The following is a 12,646-nucleotide window of genomic DNA, read 5'->3' on the forward strand; positions in this document are numbered from 1 at the left end:
ACAGCAATTTTACCGCCTTTATCACCACAGCCGCATGTCAGTACAATTTTAAAATAAGACACTTCAATGCTGGTTTGTGAACGTTAAATCAGGTTTATTTTGTACATTAACATAACAAAAATCCATAGAGCAGTGGATATTACTGTGTATCCTGTCATGTTTGCGGTGCAAAAACAGTGCAAAGTTAAACATACCTATCTGTGAACTTTGTAATGATGTGTATGGCTCTTCCTCACAGAAAGGCTTGAATTAACTCCACAAAAAAATACATCAAGTACTCTTTGGTTAAGTTCTTACTGTAGCATTTTTCATACCTTAAGTGAGATCTGCTTACTTCATGTCTGTCACTGTGCTGTTTATCTGACGCAGATTAAGATTGAGGCACACTCTGACAGGCACGTGGAAACAGTGGGCAGGGTGAACTAGCATTAAAAGCACAGGCAACAAAAACAACAGCAATATAGCTGTACAACAATTGTAATATTCTAAAAAAAAAAAAAAAAGGTAAAGTAAATAATCAGATGGGTGTTTTGAGCTAAAACTTTACAGACACATTCTGGAGACACAAAAGACCTGTTGTAAACCTTGAAAAAGTGGTAAAATAGGTGTCATTAAAAGTAAAATTTAAAGGCTTAACTAGGTTATTCAGGCATATTACAGTAATTAGGCAAGTCATTGTATGACATTGGTTTGCTCTGTAGACAATCAAAAACAAATATAGCTTAAGAGGGCTAATGATATTGTCCTTAAATTGTTTTTTTTATTATAAAAAAAACTGTTTTCATTCTAGCCAAAATAAAACAAATCAATTGAATATTATAGATATCAATTTAGAATGATTTAAAATTCAAAAAGACAATATAGTATAAACATGATGACTTTGTTTCCATGGAAATTAGTCAATCACATTCCTAGCTTACAGTTCATGCACTCTTATTGTGTGTAGTTAATGTTTTCAGTTGCTTAATACATAATTAGCAATCGTTTGGTTTAAAACACTTTTATAATTTTTGAAATGCTTGCTATAACAGAACAAGTATGCATGTACAATCACCCATTACTGTGTGCTATGAACTGCATATACACAATATGAAAAAAATGCAATGTTATCAGCAACAAGTCCAAAAGCCAAAGTCTGTCATAGTTTGGGGTTGTGTCAGTGCCCTTGGCAAAGGTGACTTGCACTTCTGTGATGGTACCATCAATGTAAAAAGTACATAGAGATTTTAGAGCACAATATGCTGCCTTCTTTTCCAGGGATGCCCATGCATATTTCAACAAGACAATACAAAACCACATTCTGCACACATTACTAAGTCCTAACTCCTGGCTGTAGAGGAAGAGGATTTTGCTGTCCTATCTGCAGTCCCGACCTGTTTCTAATAGAGAAGGTGTGGTGCATTTTGAAGCACAAAATTCAACATTGAAGACCCTGTGTGGTTGCCCACCGTAAGGCTTTAGGCATGAAATTACACCCAATACAATTCATCACTTGGTGCCTTAATTTCCTGAATGTCTTTTAAGTGTTGTTAAAAGCAATGGCAACATTACAAAGTGGTAAACTCCAACTTTTTCTTAAATGTGCTGCAAGAACCAAAATTTTATCTTGAAAATATATTTTTTTATTATTATTGTCTGCAATTTAACTAATCAAATTAAACTTAGAAATCAATAATTTCTTGTTATATTTGCACTTTCCATACTGTCCCAAAATTTGCTGATGATTAATACTTAATGTAGTAGTTGGGTTTAGGTATTAGGTAGGATTAGAGATCCTTTTAGAGACATATTTTATAAGTATGAATGAACAGGCAAAATCTTACTAATAGGCAGGCAATAAGCCAGTATTTGATAGTGGGAATTGGTACTTAAACTATACCAAGTTCTGCAACTCAAAGGAATTCTCAATGAACTTTTGACCTGTGAAAAAAAACTAATAAAAACGTGATGATAAAAAGTTCAGTGATGTATTCATGAAGTACAACAGCAGCTCTGTGGACAGCTCTGATATATGTTGTCCTGTGTGATGAAAAACAATATTGTGACTCTCACAGGATGCCTATGAACCAGAAAGAATGAGTCATTTTATTTTCTCTTTTTTGATTGTTTTCTGAGTGTGATCATAGTATGATATGTAACAGTCGCAAACAGTTCTTTCTAAACATGAGTCTCTTTTTTTATTAAATCCTGAAGTTGCGGGTTCTAACCTGCAGAGACACAATATGCACAAAACAGTGTGGATTTGACAGAACATGAGGTTTCTCTGTTACAGCACTAAAAAAAAAACATGGACATGAGCAATGCAGTCATAAACATTCGATATTACAGCGAGAATACAAAAGGAAAAAAGGTAAACCATTTTATTTAGTTAATGTTGGCATCCAACTTGATTTTGCCAGCTCACTTATCATGAATGAAACTCTAAAAGAATCAATTTAAAATTGCATCAAGAATCAGCCAAGGTCACTCAGCAGCTGCTGTTATGCATGCAAATTGATAATGGTATTACAGCCAGAGTTGGGTAAAGTTTCTTTTAAAAGCAATCAATTACAATATTATGCCTATCTTGATCTAAAAAGAAATGCAAAAATAGCACATATTTTCACATTACGCTCCTTAAAAAGTAACTTTTTTATAAGGTGACTCAGGATTGTAATATTCATTTGAAAAGTAACTTAACCAAACACTGATTACAGCACATACATAAAAGAAACACATTCAAAAGGTCGACAATGGCTAATTTCAGCAACATACAAGATCAGAAGAAACTGAGATTTAAAACAAAAAGTGCATAACAACTCCAAAAAGCCAGATGGAAAATAAAACAATGTTTTATTCATTCTTAGTGTCATGATCAAAGTTCCTCATTCTATGGTGACTGCACATTCGCAAAACCATTGGTGCTTTTCAAGTCGGAGTGGTTGATTGAATTAAAATCAATGACAATCCGGCCTTGCTTTGGCTTGAATTGCCTGAAAGACAGAAAAAAAACACATAACTGCATCATAAATAGATTGTCACTTTAGTCAAACACAGTCCTTGAGCTTTATTTTAATGATCTCGGTGCAAATCTAAAGTACATGGTGCATAAGCATTAAGGGTGTCTCCAAATCCACTTTTGCTATTTTTAAGATGGAAAAATATGCTCTGTGCCCTGGCACATAGTCTAACAGGGTTGTGCTCATTCTCTTAATGAGTTATGGGTGTGTTTTGAGCATAACATGCATTAAACCAATCAGAGTCTCATCTCCTATTCCCTTTAAAAGTTTTTGCGCCATGGCACATTTAATATTTACATGGCAGACTTTGTAAGTGGAAAAACTGAACATTTCACTACAAGCGAGAAGACAGTTAAACAGACCATCTGCAGGACAAGGACAAAGAACGAGCCTCCTCCAATCAGTCTCTTTACTTTACTCCTTTACTTTTGTGAATAAGGAAAGACCTTTGTACGCACTCCATTGAACATCTGACATCTATTAATCTATTTAATTTTGTTTGTTAAGCGCAAAGATTTATTTTAAAGCTATTTCTAAATTCAGTTCTAATTTCCAGCAAACGAATAAATGAACAATAATAACCAAGTTTGGTCAAGCTGAATTATATCCAAAGACCCAAATCCTGTGTCCCATATAGCGACGCATACGTCTCCAAAACCTGACAGGAGGACAAATCTAAACTTGTCTTTATTAAAACAAATATAAATATGCATATAATAAATAATACTGCTAAGAATAATAACATTATACAAATACATATTGTCATGAATAAACTGAAAAAGTCTCCCGAGATGAAGGCATGGAGGAAGTGTTTTTTATATTTATGTAGAAAATAATGTCTTTGTAACATTTTAATCATTTTACTGTTTTCATATGTAAAGATATTTGTGTATTTTTGTACATCCTGTGTGTATTAAGTACTGTGTAAGCGTTTGAACCCCCACAGGCGCATAACTAATGGTCAATGGCGCAATCTATTTCAGTTCTTAAAAATAGCAACGCGTCAACAATGCGCCTTAACACACCTCTATTTTAGACTAGCATGGCTATGAATCCACAAAGGGCTGCAAATGGATTTGCTATTTAAACAACATGGCACAATATGAGAAAATTACAGTTGCACTGATCTGACAATAGCAACAAATCGCACCCAACACATTTTGCGCCTTATTGCGCCGGGTGTATAATAGGGCCCCTTATTTTAAAACACCTTAATAAAATGGGGAGAAAATTCACTTGTTCTCATTGTCACACTGGTTGAGGAAACCAATTACACACTAAAGCTCATGAGAAAACACAAGCGGAAACCTCTTCATAAGGCAATGCCAGCAGGGACCAAGCACCCCAACATCCCACAGGAAAATACCCTGCCAACATGAACTAAACCAGCAGGTGGTAAACTACTTATTTTTCCCACTTTTAGCCTCGTCTTCTGCGACTGCTTCACAAACCATGCTTTCATTTCTTTTATTATTTTCAGTGCACCTTCTACCCAACTCTTTTCTTTTTACTCTTCATTCTCGCATTAACCCGTTCCTCTCAGCATGAGATGAGTTGTATGTGGCAAAAATCTATTCCTCATCATCAAACTGCTAAAGCAACAAAGGCCAATACAGATAGAATCTCTGCTCTATTGACAGCAGAAGTATTCAAAGACTAAGTCCATGAACAACCACAAAGCTTTGTCTCTTGCTATCCAATGTTCTTTAATGGTAAGCCGCCTTCAGTTGAAGCCCGAGTAAATCGATTCATCTGCTCATTCAGAATTCTGAATGCAGAATTCTGCAGCGCATTGGTGATGTTTTAATAACACGTCCGTGCATCCTTCATTCCGGTTCATCTGCAACTGGAAACATGGCCTATTAATGCAGTTCATTGGTAGTCAAAATCAAGTCTAAAGCTTTCATTGAATATGCAAGCAGAGACTAGATAGTGAAATGTAAAACAAAAGCTTCCCACAATATGATTTATTTTGCTCTGTTTTACCGAGAGAAGATATTTTTTCTATATTTTTTAAACATAACAGTTATAATATTTCATTTCTTTTGTCTTTTCCATGATGACAGTGGGGACGAAAGTACTACTTTTTCATAAAAACCTAATTTTTAAAGATAATGTTTCAGATTGAAATATAATTTTTGCTTTGGTTACTAACTTACAAGTTTGGTCTATAATTACCGGATGGTAATTTGAAAAAATGTAGAACAATTTTATTGTAGATAAACTTAATATTTCACTTTAAACGTAAATTGCAGCGTTACTTTTGACACCATTAGTAAGGAAAAAGTGGCACAAGGGTGGGTCAAAAATTACAATGTTTCCTATTTTCCTATATTTCCGATTACTGGCTTAATCTTGATTTTATATATATATATATATATATATATATATATATATATATATATATATATATATATATATATATATATATATATATATATATATATATTAGCGCTGTCAAAATTAACGCGTTAACGCATGCAATTAATTTTAAATAATTAACGCGTTAAAAAAAATTCACGCAATTAACGCAGTTGCAGGTTTTTTTTACTTCCTGTTGTGGTGGACATGTGTTCAACATGCAATAAATGTGGATAAGACCAAGGAAGCACTTTTTGAAGGCAAGTTTCAGTATAAAACAATTGCTCGCATCACCAGGCTCTCCAAAGTTTTATGCAATTTTGGGTGTTTCATTTTTAACTTTCGACTTCTGTTGTAAGTTGATACAGACGAACTGAAAGAAAATCCTCCGCATTTCGTGACTCGGTGTTCCTTTAAGGTAAAGTTCCTTTTAAGGCTACACGGTAGAATTTTAATAAGAGTAAGATCTTAATCATATTAAAATCGGAGTATTGTTGTCTTACGTGAATGTACTCAGAACGTCTCTGGTGAAGTCGCGAGCTGTCAAAGACAGGGCATTACTCTGCTTTTCAGCATAAGCCCTCCAAGTATAGCATGTTTCCTTATTAAACGCAACGAAAGCGTATGCTTCACGTTGTTGTGTCAGAATCCTTGTGAAATACAGTAATAATAGCAATAAACAGCAATGTATTTAACAACCGGTTTGCAAGAAATTATCATTAATTTGCGGGCATTTTGGAGTCTCTGTGCACTTGCAGGATACTCCTAGTCTCAGCCATTTGAAGAATGTAAAGGACGATTAAGCAAAATTGTTTATACTTTATAACTAATGTTCTCAACTCACAGCAATAAAACTTGACAATGAGTGCAACAGTTTGTATTCTATAGTTTATTATTATAATTTTTCATTTTCCATATCTGCAATTCCTGTATTTTGGCATTTTTTTGCAATCCACTTAGAATCCAACATGGAAATCAATGTCTTCTTTATTGGCATTGATTGTTTTGAAATTTAAATGTCATTAACATGCCTGTGTTTTAATTTCTGTAATAAATATGGCTGTCAAGCCAGGATCTTGATGGTTTATTGTGAGTATGTTGTTTACATGAAGAAATCTGTGTTACAAGTTAAACAAAAATTCTACTAAACAATTATATTTTGAGTTTAAATATTTTTTGTCTTGCGTTTACATGAATTTTACATTTAAATAGCCAAAATTACACGTTTCAGTATTTTTAAATGATTAATCGTGATTAATTGCGATACATTTTTTTTAAAAGGTGCGATTAATTAGTTAATTTTTTTAATCGATTGACAGCACTAATATATATATATATATATATATATATATATATATATATATATATATATATATATATATATATATATATATATATATACTATTTTACATTTGATTATTCAATTCGTCAATTCAATTCGTCAATGCTTGTTGATTGTTTATATGTTATGCATATGCACTCTGCTACAGAATCATCCCAATTAATTTAAAATTATAAATTCTTTCCAAATATTTCTTCAGCACATCTAGGTCAATTGTATTCGTGTCACAATATATAATAAAGAAAAGAATAGCAAAGAAATAAAGAATAAGAAAATATTGTAATACTAGACCTTTTTTCCAATATCATGCAGCTTCAATACACACACAACCATTAAGTTTTTTTTTTAAATATATTTAAACATTCTGTGTTTGTTCTCATTAGGTTTTTTAACAATGAACCATTTTAATGATGGTTAAAAATAAAACGGTTTTAGTAAATCAAAAACAAGCCCAGTTGGTTAAAATTATAAAACGTATTCAATTTAACAACAGTTTATTAAAGATTTCAAAATGCACATTATTTTATAAAATAAAATTATAAAACTTTTATTTAAAAAAATAATATTGAAGAACAATTGTGTATTTGTTTTTTTTTTTAAATAAATAATAAACTTTAAAAAAATTAAATAATTACTACCTCTTTTTCTTATATTGCATAAAAAAGTAAATTCTGCTGTAACATATCATTATACTTCTCTCACGATTTGTTTAAATGAAGACATTCTTTAACTCTGGTGGGTTGTCATGAAGACCTTTGAGTTTCTGTGTGTACATGATATAACAAGAGGTCATTTGAAACAGCAAAAATACATAGAGTAACTCTCAAAGCAGTCATTCTCACAAATAAAATAAACGGTCCTCTGAATTTTACAGACGCTAATCCACATATCATTTTGATTATGTGCACAGCTAAAAATTCTGGGACATTCTGCATTATAAAGCTAATTCATTTTTATGACTGGATTCCACACATTCTTCACCATGCAAATAATAGGCCTCTATCTGTTACATAAATGCAAAGGCATGCCTGCATTTAAGAGCGGCTTAAGTGTCCAAACACTTTTTAGGGCCTCTGCATACATGAATATAATCAATACTCCACTGATGAAACTGTAGCATAATACAGCAGGGAAAATAAGTATTGAACACGTCACTATTTTTCTCAGAAAACATATTTCTAAAGGTGCTGCTGACATGAAATTTTAACCGGATGTTTATAGCAACCAAAGAAATCCATATATGTAAAGAAGAAACAAATCTAATTAGTTTAAAAAATGAAGTTATAAAAGAAAAGGTATTGAACACATGAAGAAAGGGCAAGTGTAGAAATGCAGTGAAATCCCAGACAGCAGCTGAAATCTCTCAGTAGCTATTCAGCAACGCTCTGCCCTTCCTCACTGTTAATTAATATTCGCTGCTTCAGTCCAACATTTACATTACCAGGATGATGAAGATGAAACCAGGGTCGACATTTCAGCAAGGAAAGGAATCCAAAGGAAAGTCTTAAATGCTTACAGAGAATAAAATCAAGCAGTAGAATGGCCTAGCCAACCATCTGATTTGAATCCAATAAAAAATACAAAATAAAGATTAGATTTGAAAGACGAGACCCACAAAACCATCAAGATTTGAGAAAAAAAACACACACCAGAGCAATGCATGCGACTTCATTCCTCATATGAGAGGAGTCTTTAAACTGTCATCATTAAAAAGCCTTTTATATAAAGTGGGAAAGACATTTACATTTTGCTAAAGTTTTGATAAAAATAAAACTTTGTGTTAAAAATATAACTTTTAACTATTAACTTTGCGTGTGATTTTTGGCATTAACAGACATTAGCATCACCTAGTTAATGGAATCTTACTGTACAGAGTTAAACAAAGAGGGCCTGAGATTGTTCTGTGAAAAACAACACTGTTTACACTAATGCATTTTAGTTTGAAAACGCAAAAGTTTTGCTACGGTTACGCCATCCGTCCACACTACACCAGAGTTTTCGAGCGCCGAAAACGGAGCGTTTTGGAAACGCTGAAGAGGTCGTTTTCATTTTAAAATGCTGCTGCTCGGTCTCAGTGTGGATGGGGGGGAAAACGGAGACATCTGAAAACGGAGGCGGTGCTACAGAACTTTGCCTCTCTGATTGGGGCTTTTCCTCAACATTAAGTAGCCTACACACAGTTCAGTCCTACAAGTTCAGTCCTTGTAAGTTCAGACTTCGCAAATTGGATATGGAAAACCGACTCCCGAGGACATGTCGGTAAATCTACAAAAGGAACAGTGTATTTTATAACCTTATTGACAGCATACTGGCTACTTTGTTTCACTATATCTTAACAATAAAATGAAAACATGATATAAGAAACTGCTATTTTAATTTTGATATTAACTACTTAACAGACAGCAGAAATGTTGAGGTGTTGTGCTACATATATCATCTTCACTGGATACGTATTCATAACAAAACTGAGCCTATAACATTACTGCCTTCTTTCACCTTCATTGAAAATACAAAACAAACCCTCTCTTTTGCTGAATATCAGTTAATAATCAATAATTGCCATTATAAAAGTATAAAGTACAATAAGTTTATACATTATAGGAAATAAAAGCAAGCAAACAGTCAATATGCAGAATATAGGCTATGTGGTTACATTAATTAACTTATCTTTGCGCTTAGTCAAACACGTTACCTGTAAACAAGTGATATATTCAAAAAACCAAAGTCGGGAAATATGTTGTTAGACAATAAGATGAATTTAATATCACGTTTAACAAATATAGTGAGATTAGATCGAGCGGTAGATCCTTGATGAACACTCCGCAAAGCACAGCTCTCATCAGGCTAGATAGGCAGCAGCACATGCCAGAGAGAGTGTGTGTGGTCACATGATGTGCGTTTTCAGTGTTTTGGTGTAGACGGAGAGCTGTTCAGAAATGCTGGGTGAAACGCTAGTGAGGATGCGGATCGTTTTCATTCTAAAACGCCGTTTTAAAACTAAAATGCACTATTGTAAACGGGGCCTCAGAACATTCAACGTTGTAGGCCAAATTAATGTGAAAATGTTAATGTTTAAAAATGAACTGCCTTTCAATTCAAGCATTTTAGCCTTTGCTGACAGGAAAAATATACTGATGAACTTGATCAGTAACAAACCCCCATTTTTGAAAGGATGGTACAATTTTATTAGCGAAATTATTCTCCTAGAATTTCTAACCTGGGTCATTTATATGTTCACTGAGGCTTTACATCAAGTGTGGATTCCTTACTAATTTAATTGATGTTTCTTTAAGCTGTATTTTGAGTTATGGTATGTCATAATTAAATTTGCGTGTTTTATTTTTATCATTATTTAATCTTTATATTTTTTTATTTAGTTACAATTTTAGTTTATTTAATTACTTTTTATTATTATTATTAATATTATTATTTATAATTAAGTGCTTATAAATATTATATTATATATATAGAAATGTATTTTCTTTCTTTAGCATTGCATTGTTATGGGCTTTGTTTGTTGATTTGTTTCAATGTATTTTGTGATTAATAATTAAAATGTTAATAAAAAGATGCATTTAAAAAATAAATTCTTCAAGCATTTTTTGCTGTGAGGAACAACCACTGCCAATACAATAATCTGAATGTTCTTAAAAGACACTCTAAAAGTTAACTAATACATTTATTCAACTTATTCAGAAATTATTCAAGTTATTATAAAGTGTCCACAATATCCACTGTTGGGTAAGCTACTTGAAAAATGTAGTGAGTTAAGCTATTAGCTACTCTACTTAAAATGTAGCTCAACTACACTAAAAGCTAGCCCCTGGGAAATGTCGCAAGCTGTAAACAGATGCCCGAGCCACCTCAGCTGACTTTTCTTGATGTGGAGTAACAGCGGCTCTACTCTGAGCTCTTCCTGGGTACAGATCTCCTCACCTTATCTATAACGGTGCGCCCTGCAACCTTGCGAAGGAAACTCATTTCGCCGCTTGTATCTGAGATCTTGTCCTTTCGGTCATGACCCAGCTCATGACCATAGGTGAGAGTAGGAACATAGATTGACCAGGAAATCGAGAGCTTTGCCTTTTGGCTCAGTCAATGAAATATATGAGCCATAATTGTTTAGTTCAATTATTTACTGCACATAATATCATGAACTAATAGTAATTACCTATAGTATACTTTAGCCTTTACTCCAGTAAACTATATGTAGTGAATGTCGGTGCTATCACTAACTGGTTTGCGATCAGTAAATGTAGCTTGTGTGGATGCTACTTCGCTACTTGACTAAAAAAAATAGATTCGCTACTGCAAAGCTATTTAATTTAGAAAAGTAGCAACTACCGTCACGCTACTGAGTAAATGTAGTTAAGCTAGTAGCATCACTACATGTAACAACACTACTGCCCAACAATGACAATATCAATATGATGCATTTTCATTATGCCTATATTCAATAACTCAATATATTAAGGACACAGGCTGAACATTGGGGGACCAAATAAAACATGATGAGTGTTAAATAGGTTTTAATATGAGCTTTATACTATGGCCCTGCAATCAAAGAGCTGAAGGGGTGGAGATGCAGAAATCCAGCATTCATAGTAACAGTAGAAGTATCGGAAAACTGCCTTCAAAAACGGGCAGCGGGGGAATTAACCTTGCTACCCTCAAAGACGGGCAAGAGGCATGAAAGTATCTTAAAAGATTTCCTGATTTTCATCTTCAGGCGGATCTACTCCTTTTGTCTCCTCAGGCTCATGTCCCCCCAGTCCTATTTGATCTGACTCTGATGAAAGGCTTCAGAGTATATTTACTGTGCATCTATATATAGTGTGTACATACAACTGGGGAGATGAGATTTCAGTCCTGTCCGCTCTGGCTGTGGCTCCCGCTGGCTCTCTCCAACATAAAGAGGACTCTGTTAGGACTGCAAACCCCACGGAGAGTTCAGCCGAGTAGTTGGTTAATCCTGCATCTCATTAAAATAAAATGAAGGACTTCTTCCCTTACATTATGCGTTTAGAGGGGTTAAATGTTTGCATTTACATTTGGCTCTTTTAGTCTCAGTGTTCCTATAAACTGCTTTGAACTACATGGTTGATTTAAATGTTGTCATCATGCTGCGCCTCAGTAGTATGTTTGTAACATTACTTGATGTCTGAGATTTGTTCTTCACAGAAATAGTTTTTGTGTGGTGACTATAGTGTTGTCAATAAATACTGGAATTTTAAAAGCGTCCATTTCCCACTAACATTTGAGCACGTTCTATAAGGGTGCTTTCACACTTGATTAAATAGCCTGGACCGTACCCAAGCTCCCAACCACACTTGCGTCATTGAGCTGCTGTTGTGTGTACGGCTGTTGCTAGGTGACGAACATGAAAGCAAAATGCCAAAATGAAAAGAGAGAGAGAGAGAGAGACACACACACACAGACACACACACACACACACACACACACAGACACACACAGACAGACACACACAAATATATATAGTCATAGCGAAGTCAAAAATTGACATTTAATTATCAAGTATGGCAACCATAATCCTAAGTGTTTTAATGAAATCATAGTGGCAATGTCCACATTACTTGAAGTAACATTATAAGATGTTGATTTTGCTTGATTTTAGGTTGGACATAGGACCTTGACGTCAGTCTGATGTTGGGTTCTGAATTCAACCCGATATTCATTTCCAAACAAAATGCAACATTTCCCGAAGTAGGAGTACAACCTCAATCTAACGTCATGTTGATGTCCTGTGCCTGCAGGCAGGTTGCAGGTTTTCAACATTCTTCAATATATTTTCTTTTGTGTTCAACAGAACAACAAAACTCCAACTGGTTGAGCATGAAAAAAAAAATCATTTTTAGATGAACTATTCGTGTTAATAGTATTATATTAAAATCAATTGACTAAAATCAATTATGACTACGTAATG

The 12,646-nt window shown here is 33.9% G+C and overlaps 1 protein-coding gene across 1 annotated transcript in view; it reads right to left on the reverse strand.

Moving 5' to 3' along the window:
* Positions 1-2,154: 2,154 nt before the first annotated feature.
* Positions 2,155-12,646, reverse strand: part of dctd (dCMP deaminase) — a 46,284-nt gene continuing 35,792 nt past the window's right edge. Inside the window, 1 exon segment of the mRNA NM_001017639.1 lies at positions 2,155-2,972. Coding sequence (NP_001017639.1) covers positions 2,870-2,972 — 103 coding nt within the window. The 3' untranslated portion in view covers positions 2,155-2,869.

The sequence above is a fragment of the Danio rerio genome, chromosome 1, assembly GCF_049306965.1.
Source record: "Danio rerio strain Tuebingen ecotype United States chromosome 1, GRCz12tu, whole genome shotgun sequence".
Classification (NCBI taxonomy): Eukaryota; Metazoa; Chordata; class Actinopteri; order Cypriniformes; family Danionidae; genus Danio; species Danio rerio.